This window comes from Thermothelomyces thermophilus, chromosome 1, assembly GCF_000226095.1.
Source record: "Thermothelomyces thermophilus ATCC 42464 chromosome 1, complete sequence".
NCBI classification, from domain to species: Eukaryota; Fungi; Ascomycota; class Sordariomycetes; order Sordariales; family Chaetomiaceae; genus Thermothelomyces; species Thermothelomyces thermophilus.
In genome coordinates this window covers 7,479,634-7,501,310 of record NC_016472.1, presented here as the reverse complement: position 1 = coordinate 7,501,310, position 21,677 = coordinate 7,479,634, and the positions used below count along the sequence as shown (strand labels likewise).

The following is a 21,677-nucleotide window of genomic DNA, read 5'->3' as shown; positions in this document are numbered from 1 at the left end:
CTGCTTCCCTTGCTTGACACCCGTGCTCGGCGGAAGACATGTTTGACGGTTCTTGCTCTGATGGCGACTTCGGCATACCAGCCTACGCCGGCCACTTTCTTTAGGGACTGGAGTGGTGAGGATGTATGTTCCTCGACAATCTCCTCCCTGAATCGCCGCTGCTTTCTTCTCTTTCTTCCCGAGTTTGGAAGTGAGCTTACGTCAGGACCCCGCTGGTTCGTCCCATCTGCGAACCTCCGACGCGTCGAGTAAGAAACATGACAGCAACGCCACTTGGAGTTGTAGCCATCCATCTCCGTGAGCATACCATAGCCGTGCGTATCCGGAAGGCTGGTACCAGGTGAAGCGCGCCCGGCCGAATCGGTCAAAGTAGCAATTCTCTCCAAGCTGATCAAGTCTCTCACTTTGTGTTTGGAGCGCAGCAACTTCCAGGCCTGCCCTTCCGGCATGTCTCCGGCAGACGACGGTGGTATCCGCGTCCGGCGGGATACCACAGTTACCGTCGAGTGTGGCCAGGCGTCCGACCCAGACAGGCCTTCGCCGGTGACAACCACCGTCGAGTCGTCTTCGGCATCACTACAGGAGAGCGAGCGCCCCAGGTCGCGTCCCGTCCCGGCCGGGCCCTCCGACTTCCTCACCAAGGTGCTCCGCTCGGATTCCCTCAGCCAGAGAAGGAGGAAGAAGAGAAGTAACGAGAGAACGAGAGAGAGAGACGCAACTACACGAGAGCTGATCGACTACTCCCCCGAGACGACGTCGCCTCCGGGGGGGCCCATGTCGGTGCCGGACGCCCTCGAAGAACAGCGCCCAAGAAGCCACAAGCGCTTCTTCTCTTTCTGGTCGTTCAGGAGGAAGAAGAGATACAGGCCGAACAACGAGTCGAAGAAGGGCTTAATGGCCATGCCGGACTCGGCGGTGGCGGCAACGACAATCGGAGGGCACCGCCACATCGCAATCTCAATGCCGACCGAAGATGGGCACCCGAGGCCTCCGGCCCACTGTGAGCCCAAGGTCCCTCCGGCGAGTCTCCCTGACGAACCACTGAGTGAAGATGCCGGTCGGGATGAGCTAGCGTTCTCCCCATCGCAGTCACGGGACCATATGCGGAGTGTTGCTGGCGATACCGAGTGTTCCTCGCCGTTGGACCTCGAGACTGGTGTGGCCGAGAAGGTTGAAGATCACGCCCCTGGAGAGGGTTATGCACAACCCCAGGCCGTGTACTCCTCAGTCGGTCTTCACAACGCGAACTCGGTGTCCTTGCCTAAGTTGACTGAGCTTCACAAAGGCTTGCGCCACATGGGCACGGCTCTGACGGATCTCTGGGGCTCACGCCGCCAGAGCGTGTCGGCAACCGCGCGGAGGTCGACGGACCTACCGCTTCTTCAGCGGCCAGCTTCCCTGGACAGCTTCTACACCGCCACCAGCGGGTTTGGTGTGTGAGCGTGGATAATAACTTCGACTGGGGACGGGTGTCAGACTTGAGACATCGTGGCCTAGGAGGCTCGGAAGTTTCAGGAGCAGCAGAGGCTCGGGATCGACGTTCGCGCGAAGACATGCCGAGATGTTTGTAAAATTGGAACAACAGCGTTTCCGCAACGGGATCGGGGTTTGGAGGAGAACGATAACCTCGAGAATGACACGGGGCGGATGACCCTGGAATCGTTGACATATGGGGTCGTGTTGGGGAACAATGGACCAAACACGAGGGCTTGGTCAGCGGAAGGAGGACAGGCGTCAATAAATCCATCGTCGTTTGTCCTTGAATACGATGCGAAACCTGAAACACACCCAGCGGATACACCTCAGGAATATTTGCTACATTCGGGGTGATCGAGGGCACGCTATCATACACCCTGTGCTCCGCGGTCCCGTTGGCAAACGGGGGCATCTTGCGGACCGGGACGAGCTCGCTGATACGACTCGCAATGCTCAGCAGCAGATCTTCGCTCCACGGTCGGCCGAGGATCTCCATGCCCACGGGAACGCCTAGAGGGGCGTCGTCTGAGGGAGGCGACAGGCCTGCCGGCACGCAGACGACCGGGTGCCCCGTCAGAGCGGCCAAGATGCCGTTGCGGCCGCTCTGTGACGGCGAGCCGACCTTGACGACGAGGTTTTGTTGCTCAGGGTAGATGATAGCGTCTAGCCTGTGGGTTGCAAACGTGGCTCTGAGCTCGAGGGTCAGGTTCCGGATGCGGTGCAGGGCGTCGAGATATGCGACGTCAGTGGTCGATGAAGAGGCTGCCCTGTTGATGAAGCGGTGTTGAGCCGGGATGACAAGGAATTCACCGCCGCCGCCGCCGCCGCCGTACAGTTCTCCGAAGCTTGCCGGGTGCGAGAGGGCGGCCGCCTCGAGATAGGAGTCGAGCGCCTCCCGGAACTCGAATGCCTGTACGTCCAGCTTCGCAACCGAAAGCGTACTGGGAAAGCGATCCGTGATGTTTACAATCTCGGCCCCGGCTGCCGCGAGTTTGGACAGCATGCTCGCCATGATGTCGTTGACTGGCGTCGTCTCGGGCGAGGCCGTCTGGTTGAAGAAGCCGTTCAGCAGGCCGAGGCGCAAGCCTTCCAAGCCGTTGCGGTCCAATTGCAGGGTCGCAGCGTAGTCTCTCTGCCTCGCCTCTGGCGGGGCCAGGGCTGTGACATTGTCCCGGGGATCGTACCCGACGCTCGCCATGACCGTCAGCGCCACCGCGAGGTCTCTGGGGTTGCGTGCCATGGCCCCGACGGCGTCCTGGGTGTAGCTGACGGGGATGACTCCGGCTCTCGAGATCAGGCCCCTCGTGGGCCGGAAGCTGAACAGCGCGTTCGCGCTCGCCGGGCTGCGGAGGGAGTTGACCGTGTCGGTCCCCGTCGCGAGGACGGCGAAGCTTGCTGCCACGGCTGCGCCGCTCCCTCCGCTGCTCCCGCCCGGGGTCCGCGTCAGGTCGTACGGGTTGACCGTCTGGCCGCAGAACGACGACACGGTCAGCCCTTCCAGGGCCATCTCGTGCAGATTGGTCTTGCCGAGGATGACGGCGCCGGCGTCCTTCAGAGCCCTGACCGTCGGCGCGTCCTCCAAAGGCTTGTTATGGGCCAGCGCCCGACACCCGCCCGTGGTGCTCATGCCGACGGCGTCGAAGTTGTCCTTGAGGAGCACGGGGACGCAGAACAGTGCGCCCGTCACGTTCCCCGCGGCAATCCGGGCGTCCAAGCCATCCGCGTCCGAGAGCGCCGTCGGGTTCAGCGAGATGACCGCGTTGATTCGGGGGTTGTACTCCTCGATCCGCGCAATGAAAGAGGAGACGACCTCTCTGCATGTGACGCTCCGGCTAAAGAGCGCATCGTGCAGGCTGTCGATGGTGACTTCCCAAACATCGAACTCGGTGCCTAGCGCTAGGGTCGTAGGTAGAAAGAGGAGCAGCAGGCCATGGACGAGTGAAATGCTCCAGCGGACCACGCGTCCTCCTACGGCCATGTTCATGTGTAATTGCATGTATTCGCACCGAACAGCTGACGACTCGGCAACGTTAGGAACCTTGACTGACTCAGTTGGGCATTTTACATGGCTCTCACACAAGAAAAAAACTAAGGTACTTCAGGTAATGGAATGCCAGGCCTGTGCTTGCCGACACCCGCTGCTGTTCCTTCTGTTTTTGTAGACGGAGATCAGCCAGGCAAGGCGGGAACGAGAGGATAACACAAGCGAGGCAATATCCGATATGTGCATGAGGCACTTCGAGAACTTCCTATACTGGTTACAAACATAGTTTTGAAGAGGTCTGCACAACCTTGCAAGGGATGATGCAATATTGGCATTCTCGCATCTTTTGAGGGAGATCGGCTGTGCTAGAGAAAATGAGGTCATAATACGGATTGTTGTGCGAAGGGTAAGGTCCATCCGCAACTGAGAGAAATGGGGAGGATGATGAGGCGAGTTCTAGATTTGGCTGCGAAGGAGACCGCTCAAAAAGATACATGCCGCGGGGCGAAAGGCATGAGTGTGAATATGCTCTAGTTTGGCAGCCCCACCTTCGCTACAGAATGGCTTGTTTTCTTATCTATCCATCGCCGCTTTCGGACCACATTTTCTTCGTTTCCGCCTACCGGCCTACCGTGTAAACGACACCTTTGGCGGGACATGAGGTGCAGCTTGAGTATCGGCGGGGCCGACAATGGCTTTGAGTCCAGGGGCATAACGATGTCCAGTGGACACTGTTCTTCCGTCGAGCAGTGAGCCGAGTCAGGTCACGATTCGGAACAATTGACGAGCCTCACATACCCAAAGAATGAACACTCGCCGGCCTGAACATGTAAAAAGAACACTTGAAAAGCTCCGATTTTCCTGACGAGTGCACATGACTAATTCAAAACCAAACAAAGCCCATACCTGTTCCAGTCTCCATCTCTCGAAAAACCACTAGTCATAACACCCCTTCTCCTGCATAACCTCCACTCCACTCTCTGACCCGCAAGGCTCTAGAGCTTGGAAGCCGGCTTCGGGCTCTCCTGCGACGTGATCTCGTTGTACAACAACCTAAACTCCCCGTTAGGATTATTGCTGTTTCGATTCAAGCGGGAGAAGAAAATAACAATCGGGTGCACGTACGAAGTCAGGAAGTCGGCATAGTCCTCGCCCGTGACCTGGGTCGCGAAGTACTGCGCAGCCAGCTGGTACTTGTTCCCCTTGGGCGCCTTGGCGGCCAGCTCTTGGGCCTGTTCCTTGAGCAGCTTGAGCGCGTAACCCTTGTCGACACGCTTGCCCTCAGCCGTCGTCACGCCGTGGCGCACCCACTGCCAGAGCTGGCTGCGCGAAACCTCGGCGGTGGCGGCGTCCTCCCTAAATAGAGAAAAAAAAGTCACGTCAGTATCTAGGCTGATTGTGGGGGCAGCAGGGGAGATAACGGAGAGGAAATAGAAAGAGGGGGGGGAACAAACATGAGGTAGTTGATGGGCACGCAACCAACGCCGCGGAGCCAGGCCTCCATGTAACCCAGGCCGATGTTGAGGTTCTTGCGGATGCCCTCCTCGGTAATCTTGCCGGGCACGTTCATGTTGAGGAGGTCGTTGGCGCCGATGGTGACGTCCTCGCGGCGCACAAAGAGCTGGTTCGGCGTGGGCATGTGCTTGTTGAAGATTTCGCTCGCGATGCCCGCCAGCGCCGGGTGCGCCACCCATGTTCCGTCATGTCCCGCGCGCACCTCGCGCAGCTTGTCGGCGCGGACGCCCTCCATGGCCTTCTCGTTGGCGGCTGGGTCGTCCTTGATGGGGATCTGCGCCGCCATGCCGCCCATGGCGTGCACGCCACGCTTGTGGCACGTCTGGATAAGCAGCTTGACCTGCAACGGAAGCAAACAAAGATGCCATGTCAGCCGAGTTCACGACGCTATACAGTTGTAGAGGTTAGGAATGACCCACATAGGCATCCATGAAAGGCACGGTCATGGTGACGGAGGCGCGATCAGGCAGTATAAAGTTGGAGTTCTGGCGGAACTTCTTGATGACGCTGAAGATGTAGTCCCAACGGCCGCAGTTGAGGCCGGAGCTGTGGTCGCGCAGCTCGTAGATGATCTCGTCCATCTCGAAGGCGGCCAGGATAGTCTCGATCAGCACGGTACCGCGGATGGTTCCCCGGGGCATGCCGATGTAGTCCTGAGCGAGGTTGAAGACGTCGTTCCACAGGCGCGCCTCCAGGTGAGACTCCATCTTGGGCAGATAGAAGTAAGGGCCGAAGCCGCGCTTGACCGTCTCGTGGGCGTTGTGGAAGAAGTAGAGGCCAAAGTCGAAGAGCGAGCCGCTCATGGGCTCGCCGTCGACCGTGACGTGCTTCTCCTCGAGGTGCCAGCCGCGCGGCCGCACGATGAGCGTGGGCAGTGGCCGGTCAGTCCGGAGCTTGTACTCCTTGTTCCCTTGCTTGAAGTCGATCTGGCGGCGGACGGCATCGTACAGGTTGACCTGGCCATTGACCATGTTGTCCCATGTCGGGGCGCTCGAGTCTAGACACGACGATGGGTTAGTGGCCGCGCACTCCTTGCCAAGACCCTGTCCTAATTTCCAAGCAACGAAATGTATCCCGTATACGTACCCTCAAAGTCGGCCATGTACGTCCAGACGTCGGCGTTCAGCGCATTGACCACCATCTTGCGGTCCGTGGGCCCCGTAATCTCGACGCGGCGGTCGACAAGGCCCGGGGCGGGCGGGGCGCCTTTCCATATCGGATCGTCACGGATGTGCTTGGTCTCGGGGAGGAAGTCCGGCAGGGCGCCCTTGTCGAGCTCGGCCTGACGGATCTTGCGGCGCTCGAGAAGGTTCTTGCGGGTCGCGTTGAAGGAGCGCTGCAGAAGGGCAAGGAAGGCAAGCGCCTGGGGAGTCAGGATCTTGCGCTGCGACTCCTTGATAGGGCCGAGGACGCTGACGCCCTGAAGGATGGCCTCGTTGCTGGCCATGGCTGCTCTGTGATTCGTTCCGTATATATGTGTATCGTTGAGTGCTTGGGTAATGGCGTTTAAGGATGGAACCACTTATTGCTGGGAGGAGAGTAAGCTTCGGTTATATATCTCAACCATGAAACTGTGAGTCAAACAATTGAAAGGGAAAACAGGAACAATAAGCCGAGGCGGAAGGCGGATCGCTGGATTTGACCAAGTGCAACGGCAGGAATGGGGCGCGAGGACAGGGGGGGGAGCGAAAAGAGAGGGAGGGAAGGGGGGAGAGAGAGAGAGAGAGAGAGAGAGATGCGAATGTCGCTAAAACCGCAAGCAGTAGAAACAACGGAAGCAATGGTGACAGGGTCCGTGGAATCATCAACATTGGAAGCAGTGTTGGACTTACCGACTCTATGGATAGATACCTAGTTGTCTCAATCGCTTCGATTCTCTCAACTTCCTTACTTTCCGGTCCGGTCAACGATGGAAGAGGGAAAGTTCAGATAGGAAGGGCAAATGCTGGATGCGGCGAGGATGAAGAATGAGAAGGGAGGACAATGGATGACGAAAAAGATCAGGATGTCAATTGCTCATGCTTAGATCCGTCTACCAAGCAGTTGGCGATGGTCGGAGCCACCCCCTGCAAACCCCATGCCCGTGCTATCTCCTCCCCGATCGGGCGACCGTTCGGGCCTGGGGAAGCGGCCCCATTGGACACGAGCAGTCCCCGGTAGTGGAGGGAGAGGCCCGGGCAAGTCGCTTCTGTTCCAGGCCGTGTCCTTCCATTGACTGTTTGCATGTGAACGTGCGCAAGAGCACAGTAATGGCACGGTGGGCAGTGAGGTCATCGGAGCGGGAACCCCGCCATTTTCCCCAGACGCCCGAGTGCCATAGCCGTTTGCACCCGCTGACCCGAGATCCGGTCGAACGTTTTTCTGGGAATGCACCATCACCTCGAATGGGACGGTATATCAGCTCAATCGTAGGTGAACTAGCTCGTCAGCGAGCCAAACGACCTCGGAGCGACAACAAGACATTGTTGAGCTGCTCCTGGCAGATAAGGCAGCACAGTTCAGCTTTCCTGTGCTTCTCTCTTATCAGGGCCGGTTAGTTATCGCCCAGGTCCACCATGACTGGGAACTTGCCCCAGGCTTCGCCAAGAACTGGAGCTTGGGCCCCACACACCAAGCTCCGATCTGCCGCGCCAGAGCCGAGGTTTGGCGAGGGAGTGCAGAAAGCCGAGTGGAGAGGCATTTGCCGGCCATGACCAATCTGCCGACACTTCCCGACGGTCCCTCTTCCTGTGCCGGATCAGAAGCGATATCGCAGGGCAGAGAGGGATGAAGGGTTACATATGTCTGGTCGATAGTTTCTTGAATTATTTTTGGTACATAACATTACTCCTCGCCTCCGTTAGAACCAACGAACAACAGCCTAGCTCCCCGCCGCACGATGCTTCGTAGGCGGCCGGGCCTGGTTGTCGGTGTTGTAGTGCTAATGCTAATCGTACATGGTCGTGAACTTCATGAGTGAAAACCGTCATGACGGCACCCTCTGTTTAAGGACGGCCGCGCGAGGCGTGCGGCGTTTGGAGACGCCAACACCCGTCCTTCGCAGGCTTCCCCACTGCTCCGGTGGGATTGCCGGGCGTCCGAGTTTAGCCCTTGTACGGCTTAGGCCCGATCATGAGTTCGGGCCGCACGAGGGTGTCAAACTCCTCCTCGGTGAGCGCCTTGAGCTCCAGGGCGCTCTCCTTGAGCGTCAGGCCCTTCTTGTGCGCGTTCTTGGCCACCTTGCTGGCCATGTCGTAGCCGATCTTGGGGTTCAGGCAGGTGACCAACATCAGACTGTACGCAGCGCAGGAATATGTCAGCAAGCCGGGCAGGATTAAGAGATGGAGGAAGGGCGCTTTGCCGGGGGAGAAAAAGGGGAGGCGGGGGAGAGAGCAGGAGAACTTACGATTCCTTCATGATGCTAGAGATCTTCTCCTCGTTGGCCTGGAGGCCGACCACCAGGTTCTTCTCGAAGCTGCGCATGCCGTCCGCCAGCAGGCGGATGCTGTGCAGCAGGTTGCGGATGATCAGCGGCTTGTAAACGTTGAGCTCGAACTGGCCGTTCATGCCACCGATCGTGCAGGCGACGTGGTTGCCCATGACCTGGGCGCACACCATGGTGAGGGCCTCGCACTGGGTCGGGTTGACCTTGCCGGGCATGATGGAGCTGCCCGGCTCGTTCTCGGGCAGGATCAGCTCGCCCAGGCCGCAGCGGGGACCGCTGCCCAGGTAGCGGATGTCCTGCGCGATCTTGGTGAGCGAACCGGCGAGGGTGTTGAGGGCGCCGTGCGCCTGCACGATGGCGTCGTGGGCGGCCAGGGCCTCGAACTTGTTGGGCGCCGTCTTGAACTCGGTGCCCGTCATCTTGCTGACCTCCTCCGCGATGGCCTCGGCGAAGCCCTCAAACGTGTTGATGCCCGTACCCACGGCCGTGCCGCCCTGCGCCAGGAGCCGCAGGTCCGGGAGGGAGCTCTCGACCCGCTTGATGCCGAAGTCGAGCTGCGCCACGTAGCCGCTGAACTCCTGGGCCAGGGTCAGAGGGGTGGCATCCTGGAGGTGGGTGCGGCCGATCTTGATGATCTTCTTGGCCTCGAACTCTTCCACCTTGGCCTGGAGCGCCGCCCGCAGGCTGCGCAGCGCCGGGAGCAGCTCGCCCTCGATCTCGAGCACCGCGGCGATGTGCATGACGGTCGGGAAGGTATCGTTGGACGAGGCCGAGCGGTTGACGTGGTCGTTGGGGTGCACCGGCTTCTTGGTACCCATGGTCCCGCCGAGGATCTCGATCGCGCGGTTGCTGATGACCTCGTTGGCGTTCATGTTGGACTGCGTGCCCGAGCCGGTCTGCCAGACGACGAGGGGGAAGTGGTCGATCAGCTTCAGGTCCGCAACCTCCTTGGCGGCCTGCTGAATGGCCTTGCCAATCGTCGGGTCTGAGAAGCAGAGATTCCGCCGGTTAGCCTCCCCGCGCAATTGCCATCATGGACCGGCGACTCGCCGGGAGGGGGGAGGGGTGAGGGTGTGCGCATACCAAGGCCATAGCGCATGTTGACCGTCGCCGCAGCGCCCTTCAGGATGCCGAACGCCTTGATGATGGGCGCCGGCATCCGGTCCTGGGGCTGGTTGATGCGGAAGTTGGAGAGGGAGCGCTGCGTCTGCGCTCCCCAGTATTTGTCGGCCGGCACCTCGATCTCGCCGAACGCATCGCTCTCAATTCTCGTGTTCGCTGCCATCCTTATCGCGCTGCCGTGAAAGTGTCTCCGGTGCTGGATCACGGGGTTTGCGGGGCTTGCTGCAATGGATGACGAAACTGATGACCTCGGTGACGACGCTTTCAGGCATGTGCTGAGGGGTCTGATGGCAGCCCTCGGCACACTAAGGCTCCCGCACCAAACTGCGGGCCCGGCCGCACGAACCGATTGATACATGGTTGGAAGTCGTCTGACCTAAACCGTTGGTCTGGACTCCGTAGCCGAGTGTGGAAGGTGATTAGATTCTAAAAATCGCAGCGATGTGCCCGTGATGCGCGCAAATCCAGGATATGGCACCAAGTAGCCCTGAGAGTCAGTGATTTGACAAGAGCTGGAAATAATGCGCAAAAAAAATCGATTGCCTCTTCCGCTCCTTTTTTTTCCCTCAAACGGCGACGAAAATAATTCTCGGGGTCCGGACCCCGGTCTCCCCAACAACTTGGCTTCATCCGGTGGCCCGGTCCGGAAGATCCCGGTCGCGAATCGGCGGCACGGAACGGAATATGGAAGAATTCACCCCCATGCCATTTGCCAGACTCGGTCTCCCGTAGCAACCAGCCCCTGAATAAGGGGGTAACATAAACAAATCACCACCTGTAACGATTCAAAAATTCACATCGAAAACCCTTTATCACGCGAATGTACCGAATATGCCACGCAGTTCCGGTCTGTTACCAACCCTTTTGTCTGGTAGTGATGAAGTACATACAGAAGGGACTTGTTGCCGAATGCGGACATCCGGAGCGGACAATAATCGCCTTGGTTATAAATAACGAGCGACATCCCCTGAAGCACACAGCCCCCGGCTGCTCCCGCATCCTCGTCTCCCATACAAAGATACCCTCCGTAGCCCAACACTATTACCATGTTCGCGCATCAACAGGTTCATATCACATCGAGCTCTTTTCATAGGTAGCTCAGCCCGTCAGTCCAACCGACCAAGATGTGCCTTCTGTTCCAGGACAAAAGCGGCGGGTTGGAGTCGGTACCTAAGGCGCCGATAACAAGGTAGATCTCGACCAGTAAGGTCACGGCATCCTCCAGCTCGCCCCGGGTCGAATGGAAAGGAGATAGAACGGGAGCCTGTCGTATCCTGCACTGCCACAGGCCGCAGTGGTTCTTGCTACCCAGCCAACTTTCAATGGATTCATCACAATACAAGACCAAAACATCCCCTATAAGGGCAGTATGCTGCCGTACTCAAGAATTGAGCGTCTTGATCATCATGCTCACCTTCCGCTTATCGGTGACTAGCAACGCGCGGGTGCCAAAGGCAGCATTGATGGCGTCCACAACCCGGTGAAAGCTGCTCGCTGCCCCCTTCTCCTGGGTGAAGCGGGCGATGCTGAGCTGGTTGCGCTTTCCATGCTCAATGACTGTCATGAGCTCGACGGCAAATGACACCTCTTTCAGGTTGAGGTCTTAAACATGGGGAATCTGATTAGTGGGGTTGCTGACAGAGACGCACGGGGACAGCCTTACAGTTCTTAGGGCCGACCCTGGCAAAGATGATGTTGCGCTGCTTGTCCACCTCAACATCCCGGATGCCGTACTTGCGCCACTCGCGGAGTAAAATGGCCACCTCCTGACGGGCGCGCCTCTTGAGGATGTTGAAACAGAGGTAGCGCATAGCAGGCTTAACGCGGAAGAGGCGCGCCAGCCAGTTCTGCTGCACTTCAATCTTGCGGATGCCGCTATCGCTTCCAGACCAGAAGCTGTATGCTGTGCCACTCAGTACCCTGGGCTCCTTGCTGGAACGTCTCTTTCTCTTTTTCTTTTCATTGTGGAGTTGGACTTCCTCAGGATCGGAGTCTATCATCAGTCAGTGAGTAGATGCTCCTGATCTTGTAAGACTAACTGCATACCTGCGATCGACATCTTCATCTCTTCCTTGGCTCCCTTCCAGAAAGCAAGACCGAACGACTTTTTCTTATTCGGGCGCCGGAGAGAAGGACCGTCAGTGTACTGCGACGTGGGGCGACTGAGATTGCTGGGCTCCGAAGCCACGAGGGTCTCCTTGGACCGAACGGAGCTGTCAGACGTGGTTTCAATGGTTCTGCCGCTGGCAGCCTCCTTGGGGGCGCGTCTAAACCAGGAGGAAACCCTCTTTTTGGATGCGGTGCTATCGTTCCTGTTACCTTCCGTTGACTGGCCTTTCTGTTCCGACCCACAAAACGACGGCCTCTGGCGATCATGAAGCGAAGACGTCTCTGTCGGCCTGGCATTGTTATTCTTTTGCGATATTTTGCGAACATTGAGAGGTTCAGGGATATCTACGAGGTATGCGGCGCCATTCGCTGACGGCGAGTTGACGACCCGGATTGTATTCTCGGGCCTCGCTAGGAAGTCCAATCCCTTGTTCTTAGCATAGATAGGTGTTCCCAAAGGGGTCAGAGCAAAGTTGTGTCTACCACCGTTTTGCCTCATCCAGTTGTCAGACGTGTTTTCGCGAATGGAAGGCAATGGCCCCGCATCTTTGCTCGGTCGATCATAGGCTGGCTCCGAAACAACGCGACGGTCAGGGATTAACACGTCTAAGTTGGGCTGCAGTTTCGACGTCTTCGCTGCCAAAGAAGCTGAGTCATTGTCCTTCCGAATTGACAGAGGCGTGATGGTATCTTTGGACGGAAGGGGAGGAAGTGGTCGGTTGTCCCAGGGATACGGCGCAGGTGAGGAAACTGAGCGATCCTGCACAACGGGCGAGCTACGCAGGGGCAGCATGAATGGACTGGCCTCGAGAGAACCTGTCTCAACTTTTCTGGGTTCTGATAAGAGAAGGGAGCTCCGGAAGGCCTCATCACAATCACGAGCAATCCTGTGCCCGAGCTGCTCGAGCTCCTTGCTCCAAATGAACGAGTCTTCGGCCCTGTGGCCAACATCTACCATTGACTGGGTAACCGAAACTTGATGGGCGCTTGGTTTTTTGGTATGGCCAGAGGGCGACAGAGGTTCACGGTCGTAAGTGGTGTTACTCCCCCCGCTGCTGGCCGGAGCGGCCAATGTCGTACGGCGGTTCCGACGGTGGTGCTGACTCCTATTCCGAATGCTCGAAAAGTCGACAGTGCGCTTGGACCGGTTGTTTGCCCGAACACGAGGGTTGCTCTGGTGACTGCGAATGGAGCCCATTGAGGTCTGGGCGGACCTGAGCTGGCATGCCGTACTCGTACGTCGGGGGTTCGTTCCCGACCGCTGGCGAGAGGAGCCATTCGCGGATCGGTATGAGCGGTACGAGTGAGAGACAGTCGTCGGGGATGGGGAGACACCTGGCTCAGGGTTGTTGCGATGGATGACGATTTTGGCGTGGCTTACTTGAGAATCGCACGGCTTGAGAATGCGGGACGCGTTGTAGGGATCGTAGCTCCGGATGGTGCCGGCATCATCAATGTCTGGAACATTAGAAATTACCGTAAATCGGGACACAGTCCTGGTCTGGCCTTTGCGGCCCGACTTGGTGAATTCACAAGTCGAGATGCGCTTGCCCCAGTTTGGCGGCTTGAGGTGATGAAAATCGCTCTTGGATATTGGGACGTTGTTGTTGTAATTCTCCAGCTGAGCCTCGCGGTGATTGTAGAGGAGCCAGTAGAACAGCTTTTGATCGTTTGGTCTAACTCTGGGGTCAGCATTGGATGATATCGAAGCACACCATGCGAGTCCGCTGCTTACTTTTTCTGTCTAAGTCGCTCTGAGAGAGCGGATTCCGAGTAGGTGTGCCATAGTGCTTTCAGCTGACGCAAGATCTGTACATCGATTTCTTCCGGGACGGGTAGGTTGCCCAAGTTCGGCAGCGCAATTTGTGACTGGCCATCCCAGTTCTGGTATGCGTCAAGATAATCGTAAGTCTTGATGAGAGCGTGCCGCCACATCTGCTTCATCGTGATGCGGTGAGCAGGCTGATCCACCAGAATTCTCCGGATGAGATCCTTTGCTTCCCTCGTCAAATGCGGTGGCATTCTGTACTCCGCGCGCTTCGCCTTCATCATCATGACCTCCATGTCGTCGTCGTCAAACGGGAGGCGCCCCGCCAACATGGCATACAGAATCACGCCCATGCTCCAGATATCCACAGCCGAGCCCTTGTAAAACTGGTGGCGGAGCAGTTCAGGGGCCGCATAGTGAGGGCTTCCGCAGGCCGTTCGAAGTTGATGGTTGGGGTTCTGTTGCAGGGCAGCCATGCCAAAGTCCGCAATCTTGATTTGCCCATTCGCCTTCAACAGGATGTTTTCAGGCTTGAGATCGCGGTGGCATATGTTGAATGAGTGGCAATAGTCAAGAGCAGTCATGATTTGGCGGAAGTAAAAGATGGCCTCTTCTTCATGGAGGGGGCCGTTCCAATTGATGAACTCGAACAGATCCCCCTTTTCAACGTACTCGGTGACCAGGTAGCTAGGGGGAGGGGGGGGGGTTGTTAGCAAGGCACATGAGAGGGAGAGGCACTGCATGCAAGGGACTCACATCTCCGACCGGTTTTCCCAAATGTCAAGGAGCTCGATGATATTAGGGTGACGGATGAGTTTGAGAATAGCGACCTCTCGCTCAATGGCCAGTGGCATCCGGCGTAGACCACCATCCGTACTGGTTGTTGGCTTCCTGTAATCGATGGAGTCCAAGTTCGCCAGGCTACCTGCTTGTGTCATGTGGGCGGTGCTCTTGGCCACTATCTTGATTGCCACGAGCTGGTGACAAACCCGATGGCGGGCTAATCGCACCCGTGCGGAGGAGCCCTTCCCCAGCGTCTTCCCTAGCTGCCAAGGACCAATGTGGGTTTTGAGCTGGCGCGTGCTGGACGCGTTTGAGGAGACATTGGAGAACTGGGAAACACGCCGAGCATTAGAGGCGTCCTGAGAGGTCGGGTTGCGGACAGCAGGGCGCGAGTTGGCTGAGCCAAGGTCGGCCAGGGCGGCCGGGGCCGGCGGGTAGTGGGTGCGCTGCTCAGCTGAAGAGTCCTTAATAGTAAGAACGGGGTTTGAGCAACCGCGAGTGGCGTTCATGGACTTTGTTGCTATGTGGTTCTCGACGTCGCCAACCTCGTACCGGCGGTTGAGGTGGGCTACGGTGGCATGGTTGAGGCGCTGCGTGGCGTCACCCAATGGCTGGCGAGGAGCCGAGCGACGAGGAGTGTTCTGGTGATCCATTGCAGCCAAACCAGCAGACGACGGCTCAATGCATTATTGACTGACGGCAGAAACGTTCAAGAGAAGCACTTGAGTTGTGGTGGGAGAGAAACGGTGCTGACTAGGTTAGAATATTCCGGGTCGAAATGCGCGGAGTGTAGTTGAGCTCTGCAATAGAATAAATAGAGCGGCGCCCCACGAACGGGCTGAGAAGTCCCGGGTGTGCAGTCAGGTTGAGAAGCAAATGATTGAGAGGAAGGGAGTGAAAGTATTTCGAGGGGGGGACTTAAGCACGCGACCAACCAACCACACGACAGGTTGGAGTGCGCAGTACCGGGAAAAAAAAAAAATAACCTAGATGCCGGAGCAAGAAACAGACCATGAACGGAGGATGCAGAGATATTCTAATTGATTCGAGTGCCAGCAGCTGGGTGCTTTTGGTTCAAGGGGGCAAGCGATATTTGGGAGAGATAAGTGGAAGGAATGGTCAAAAGCGTTGGCAGACCTACCTAGGCACCGAAATGCGCTATCTCGGTCGATTTGCGAGCACGGCAGGAACTTGGAGCACCAAGAGAGTCTCCAGCCCACCAATTTCTCATTCCTCGCGCTTGATCGCACCCAAACTACGGATGCAACGTGCTTTAACACTTAAACTTAGCTACATCTTCCGTCTGGTCATCTAGATCCATATGCCCCGGGCTAGGTCAAGTGCTGCGGAAAATCTTCCATCACGCTGCAACTGAGATCTGAAATTGCGAGACTTGTTAAAATGCCTGGAGTGTAGCGGGATGCACGAAATTTCTTGAACAATATCGCGAAGGTGCTGTTCATGTAGGAGAGAATCAGCCGGCCCAACACAATCCCGGACCTCTTAGAGCGCGTTCATGTCCAACAAATGATTCGGAATGAGTAGTGTAATCCTACAATAACGTAGAAGTGCGCGCCACTGGCATGGAATTACATACCACCGCGCCTGCCAGAATGAAGCACGACAGATTGGGGGAGATGGTCTAGTCAGACAATACTACTTCAGGATGCTCAGCTCGCAGATGGCTTGAGCGCCCCTGTGACAAGAGAGCCGCGACTGAATTTAGGTAGATTCTGTAGCAAGAGGCTGACGTAGGGACAACTCCCAATATGAGTTTCGATAAAGGGACAACTCTCTACTCGGGTGTCGAAGGGCGCCGTGGTGCTGGGATAGGAGGGACTGGACGTTCAGGTGTGGGGCAATAGTTATAAATGCAGGTCTCTCTGAAGGGACCTTCATGACGGTACGTACCGGACAGGGGTAGTCCCATGGTACTGAACTTCATTGTCATGGGCTCCGTGTCTGGATTTACCTTGAAACTGATTGTTACAGGATGCAGTTCCGGGGTGGGAGAATGTTACCATAATGATCCAGTACCGTAAGGAAGCAAAGCGGCCATACATTTCTTTTTTAGTTTGCGTGACGGGTGGAAGATACGGGGTATGTACTGTGGTATGTAATCCGTACGGAGTAATCCGTACTTGTCATTGTTACTTTACCATTGCCGAATCCGGCACAGTTTCCCAGGGCACTTTCTTCAGGGCGGACCCCACATTAGGCACGCCCGCCCAGAAGCGAGTGCTAAGACGCGTCGCGTTTCTCAACATCAACCCTCTGCCTGACACCAGCCAGCTCGCGACCGATTACCACCACGAAGATTCCAGATGACGACACTGAGACTCGAAACCTAAGCCCGGAGTTGAGGTTTATGATCCGCGAAGAGCGAGATGCCCAGTTATAGCCCTGACGATGGATCGCTCGGGGGCGCGCCCTTCGCTGGCGACCCTTTCAGCTCCCTTCGTCTGAGGGGCGGAGACAGCTCGCATGGATTCGAACAAGACGATGATGACGTATCAATGACCGAGGATGAAGCACCGGCTTCTCGACGGCGAGGAGCTGTGTCGCGCCCCCGGGGTGGTCCGGCAAGCTCCGACTTTCAGCCTGGCGCTATCGTGCGGGTCAAAGTCCAAAATTTCGTGACATACGAGGAGGCCGAGTTCTTCCTAGGTCCCCATCTCAACATGGTTATTGGGCCCAACGGGACGGGTAAGAGCTCGCTTGTCTGCGCCATCTGCCTAGGTCTAGGCTACCCCTCGAGCGTCCTGGGTCGGGCGAGCGCTTTTGGGGAATTCGTCAAGCATGGGAAGGACGAGGCCGATATCGAGGTGGAGTTGCAGAGGTTGCCCGAGCACTCCGAGAACTACGTCGTCGGGCTCACCATCCGGCGAGAGGACAACAGCAGGAAGTTCACCATCAATGGGCAGAGGGTATCACACAAGGAGGTCCAAAAGCTCATGCGGTCACTTCGGATCCAGATCGACAACCTGTGCCAGTTCCTGCCTCAAGACAAGGTCGCCGAATTCGCCGCTCTCACGCCGGTCGAACTGCTCGAGAAGACTCTGCAGGCGGCTGCGCCAGAAGAGATGATCGACTGGAGGACCCAACTGAGGGATTATTATAAGCTGCAAAAGGAGACAGAACTCAACGGGGAAAAAATCCGCGAGGAACTCCGCAAGATGGAGGCCCGCCAACAGGTTCTTCAGGCTGATGTCGAGAAACTGCGGGAGAGGAGGGCGATACAGGAGGAAATCGAGAACCTCAACAACATGCGGGTCGTCGTCAAGTATTATGACGCCCGAAGGAGGTTCAAAGAAGCAAAGGCGCGCAAGGTCGAGGCCGAGCGTTCGCTCAAACGGCTCCAGAATAGCGTCGCCCCGGCGCTCGAGGCCGTCAACAAGAAGCAGGAATATCAGTCCAAGATCAAGCTTGTCGTGGCCGACAGGCAGCGCCGTCTACAGGCCGCTGGTGCTGCCGCCGATGCTGCGGTTGCCCAGGTCGATGCTGCCCAGGCGAGATGCCAGGAACTTATGGGCAGGAAAGAGGCAGAGCGGACGAACTATTCGGCAAAAAAGCAGGAGCTCGGTCGTCTGCGCAAAAGGATTACAGAGCTAGAGGCCAGGTACCGCCAAACGCCCAAGGAATTTGATGCCGCCGATTGGAACCGAAGAATTGTATGTGAACAACTCAGCCCTATCGTGCCCGAACGACTTGTTCCCGGCTGGATGATTTCAATGCTAACTGCCCGAGTATAGCGAGAACAACAGCACCTGCAGCGCGAGAAGGAGGCAGAAGTCGGGGCGGCAAGAGAGGAACTCAAGCAGATACGGATGAAGGGGCACGACAACCGCGACCAGTTGATGAGGCTCCAAAATAGCCTGAGCGAGCTGGAGTCACAGCAAGGTCAACTACTCACTCAGCTAAGGAGGATCAATAGTGATGTCGCTAAAGGCTGGGAGTGGTTGAAGGATAACCAGGACGGGTTCGTGAAGGAGGTCTTCGGTCCTCCCATGTTGACATGCTCCGTCAAGGACAAACGCTACACCGACCTTGTCCAGTCGATATTGCAAACCGACGATTTCCTGTGTTTTACGGCGCAGACTAGGGAGGATCACAAGAAGCTCAGCGACCAGTTCTATCGCACGATGGGGCTCTCTGTCACGATCCGATCCTGCTTTACACCGTACAGCGCATTCCAACCCCCTCTACCAAGGGAAGAGCTGTCCAGACTCGGATTTGACGGCTACGTGAGCGACTATCTCGATGGGCCGGAACCGGTGCTTGCTATGCTCTGCGCAGAGAGAAGGATGCACGCGTCGGCGGTCTCGCTTCAGGACATATCGGATGATCAGTTCGAACAGATCCAACGATCCGAGAGGCTCACGCAATTTGCCGCGGGGAGGCAACTGTACCGCATCACGCGGAGGAAGGAGTACGGTCCGGGGGCCGTTTCCACACGAGTCACCCAGTTCGCAAAGGGCCGTTTCTGGGCCGATCAACCGGTGGATGCGGCCGAGAAAGCCGAGCTCCTGCAGAAAATGCAGGAACTCCAGGCACAGCGCGCCGCCATGAAGGAGCAGTATGAGGCCTTGGACGCAAGGTGCAAGGTGCTGGATGAAGAGAAGCAGCAGATCCTGGACAAGATTGTATGCTCACCAGCCGGTTTTTGCTCCCGCCGTCTTCGACTCCGCTGACCTCAGAATAGGAGGAGCTGCGCACGTCCAAACACGAACTCCAACGCGAGTACACGCGGTGGCAGGCGTTGCCGGACAAGATAGGTATGGACGCATGCACCGCAAGACCTCGAGCGTCATATATCCGCTTGGCTGACACGTGCCTATGTAGAGTCTGAGAAAACGGCGCTTTCGCGCGCCGAAGGCGAGCTTACGGAATGCAAGGGCCGAATACTCGAGATTGAGAAGTCCATGGACCAGGCGATCTTGGACAAGGCGAGGGTAATTCTCCAGCACCACCAGCGGATCGGCGGCATCCGGGAAGCGCGCCAGGCTCTGCTGGAGGCTCAGATGGTTCTCATGGAGGCGGAATCGGAGGTGATCGTTCTCAAGGCTAAGAATTCTGAGATCACCCAGCAGCTAGAGGAAGGGAAACAGACGCTCAGGCAGATCCAAGAGGAGCTGGAGGAGCAACGCAACATTGCTTCCGAGGCCAGGACGGAAGCGCTCGCTATCCTGACCGAGGAAAATACCGAGCGGCTGCGCGATCAAGCCATGGGCAAGACGGTTGAGGACATCGACCAAGCCATCCAGGTGGAGAAGGCCAAGCTCGAGGTCATCCAAGCTAGCAACCCGACCGCGCTGGAAGAGTACGAACGGTATGCGGCCCGGATCGAACGGGAACGGGCCAACCAGGCGACCCAAGAGGCCAGGATGGCGGAGCTGAGCGACCGAATCAACCACATCAAGAGTCAATGGGAGCCCAGGCTGGACGAGCTGGTGAGCCAGATCAACGACGCTTTCAGCTACAACTTTGAGCAGATCAGCTGCGCCGGCGAGGTCGGCGTGCACAAGGACGAAGACTTTGACAAGTGGGCCGTAGAGATCAAGGTCAAGTTCCGGTATGCGATTTTCAATTCCCGCCCATCAGGTGTTGCGACTCGAGAGAGGACTGTGAAAGGCTGACTCGGGCTTTTTTTTTTGTTTTTAGCCAAAACGAAACGCTCCAGCGGCTCGACCAGCACCGGCAGTCGGGCGGCGAGCGGGCCGTGTCGACCATCTTTTACCTGATGGCGCTGCAGTCGATGGCGCAGGCGCCGTTCCGGGTCGTCGACGAGATCAACCAGGGCATGGACCCGCGCAACGAGCGCATGGTGCACGAGCGCATGGTCGAGGTCGCCTGCCGCGAGCACACGAGCCAGTACTTCCTCATCACGCCCAAGCTGCTGCCGGGCCTGCGGTACGACGAGCGCATGCGGGTGCACACCATCGTCAGCGGCGAGCACGTCGACAGGCAGGGGACGGAGAAGATGAACTTTGCCAACTTTGTCAAGATCCAGCGGAGGTTGACGGCTCGGTAAGAGAGATTGAGAACGTCTGTGTTGGGAAAAGGGGGAGGGGGCGGGGGGGAGAAGGGCAACATAACGGTTCGATAAACTTTTTATTTTCCCCATGATCACGGTTGGAATGGATGATGATGATACCCAAGGTACCTTAGCTTTTTTTTCAATGCAAAAGGTGGCGGTTATACGATGTTGTCTACCCAGAGCGGAAGTACTGTGTGGCCGTATCATATCATTAATATCATTCATTAACCCTACGGCGTCGAAGCACCCCTGAACCCGGTGCCATCCCGCTTAGCTTCTTGAACCAAGACATTCAACGGTTTGGCTTCTCACAGGCACCAAATAGTGTACGGATCCAGACAGCACTGCGCATGCGGATTACATCCGTACACGTACGCTGAAGCGACCGTTGCTTGGGTGGACCCGCAAGTGGGTGTGGTGTTGGTGATGTTCCAGCCAAGCATGCGGGTGGCCCACAGCACCCATCTGGACCCCCAATGCCTCATGACGTCATCAGGATCGAGGGGTGGTAGCCGTTTTAAACGGCTCTTTTTTTTGCTGGGAGTAACCTAAATTTTGCGGCTAATCCAGAAGAAATTGGGTTCATTTGTGCTGCCGTTCCGCCAAGGAACCTTGCGCCAAAAGTTTGCATCAGGGCCCAAGAGGAGGGCGACCAAGGGGGAAATGGTGCAAAAAGATGTCAGTGGCCGCGGATACCGGCAAATCTCAGCCACGTATCAAGCCTTGCCAGGGCAGGGAAGTAAGGTATGTATGTACAGTACATACATGCATCAGGCGAAGTGTAACAGACAGGATGGAAGCCGACCCTCCAAACCTTTGTGTTGACGTCACAGGTCACTTACACGGCGCTCTCCCCTAGTCGGGGTAGTTGTGATGATATGAGGTCCAATGGCCATTGACAGCAAACGTGTATATATCACCACCAGATTCTCGCGAGCTTCTAGTTTTGTTGATCACCAAACCATCCATCACCCACCAAACAAAAGCAGAAAACCACCAGTTCATCCATCACTCACGCACATTATGCTTCTCAAACCATCCACAACCACCACTACATACTTTACTCGACCTTAGACTCGATAACAAAAACAATCATCCAACATGGGCGCCGTCGTCTCTTGCGTGAGTATAGGCGCGGCTCAGAATTTAGACTAGACCAAAAAATAAAATAAAATAAAAAAACTAACCCCCCCCCTTCTTTCCAGATCCAAGCCTGCTTCCGCGCCGTCGGCCTCACGATCATGGCCGTCATCAACGGCATCGGCGGCATCATCGTGGCCGTCGTCAACGGCATCGTCTCCTTCCTCAACATCATTGTCGGCTGCCTGACCTGCCAGCGCTTCGGCGGCACCGCCGCGGGAACTACCACCGGCCGGCGCCGCGGGTTCGGCCGGCGCAGGCATATAGGGACGACCAGTGCCATCTAGGGTTATATGAAAACAAAATGGGGAAGAAAAAG

General features: G+C 57.0%; 6 protein-coding genes across 6 annotated transcripts; 2 read left to right on the top strand and 4 right to left on the bottom strand.

Annotated features, from left to right (window-relative positions):
- Positions 1-737: 737 nt before the first annotated feature.
- On the bottom strand, positions 738-3,408 carry MYCTH_2115670 (uncharacterized protein; the record flags this gene model as incomplete). The annotated part of the gene is made up of 3 exons (XM_003660096.1): positions 738-760; positions 1,789-3,372; positions 3,402-3,408. The coding sequence occupies 3 exons, from the start codon at positions 3,406-3,408 to the stop codon at positions 738-740; spliced, it is 1,614 nt and encodes a 537-aa protein (XP_003660144.1).
- An 868-nt stretch (positions 3,409-4,276) lies between these two features.
- MYCTH_2298071 (uncharacterized protein) lies at positions 4,277-6,859 on the bottom strand. Its single transcript, XM_003660095.1, has 6 exons — positions 6,808-6,859; positions 6,062-6,503; positions 5,395-5,972; positions 4,915-5,315; positions 4,586-4,816; positions 4,277-4,513 (listed from the first exon to the last, which is right to left on the bottom strand). The coding sequence occupies exons 2-6, from the start codon at positions 6,420-6,422 to the stop codon at positions 4,456-4,458; spliced, it is 1,629 nt and encodes a 542-aa protein (XP_003660143.1). The 5' UTR covers positions 6,423-6,503; positions 6,808-6,859; the 3' UTR covers positions 4,277-4,455.
- An 800-nt stretch (positions 6,860-7,659) lies between these two features.
- On the bottom strand, positions 7,660-10,156 carry MYCTH_2298064 (uncharacterized protein). Its single transcript, XM_003660094.1, has 3 exons — positions 9,483-10,156; positions 8,361-9,384; positions 7,660-8,248 (listed from the first exon to the last, which is right to left on the bottom strand). The coding sequence occupies exons 1-3, from the start codon at positions 9,877-9,879 to the stop codon at positions 8,059-8,061; spliced, it is 1,611 nt and encodes a 536-aa protein (XP_003660142.1). The 5' UTR covers positions 9,880-10,156; the 3' UTR covers positions 7,660-8,058.
- A 746-nt stretch (positions 10,157-10,902) lies between these two features.
- Positions 10,903-14,834, bottom strand: MYCTH_98318 (uncharacterized protein; the record flags this gene model as incomplete). The annotated part of the gene is made up of 5 exons (XM_003660093.1): positions 10,903-11,123; positions 11,260-11,514; positions 11,568-13,306; positions 13,366-14,085; positions 14,155-14,834. 5 exons carry the CDS (start codon positions 14,832-14,834, stop codon positions 10,903-10,905), a joined length of 3,615 nt encoding a protein of 1,204 aa, XP_003660141.1.
- A 1,734-nt stretch (positions 14,835-16,568) lies between these two features.
- Positions 16,569-20,212, top strand: MYCTH_39317 (uncharacterized protein; the record flags this gene model as incomplete). Its single annotated transcript, XM_003660092.1, has 5 exons — positions 16,569-17,852; positions 17,934-18,824; positions 18,884-18,987; positions 19,133-19,742; positions 19,895-20,212. 5 exons carry the CDS (start codon positions 16,569-16,571, stop codon positions 20,210-20,212), a joined length of 3,207 nt encoding a protein of 1,068 aa, XP_003660140.1.
- A 1,107-nt stretch (positions 20,213-21,319) lies between these two features.
- On the top strand, positions 21,320-21,645 carry MYCTH_98316 (uncharacterized protein; the record flags this gene model as incomplete). Its single annotated transcript, XM_003660091.1, has 2 exons — positions 21,320-21,340; positions 21,424-21,645. The coding sequence occupies 2 exons, from the start codon at positions 21,320-21,322 to the stop codon at positions 21,643-21,645; spliced, it is 243 nt and encodes an 80-aa protein (XP_003660139.1).
- Between the last annotated feature and the right edge of the window lie 32 nt (positions 21,646-21,677).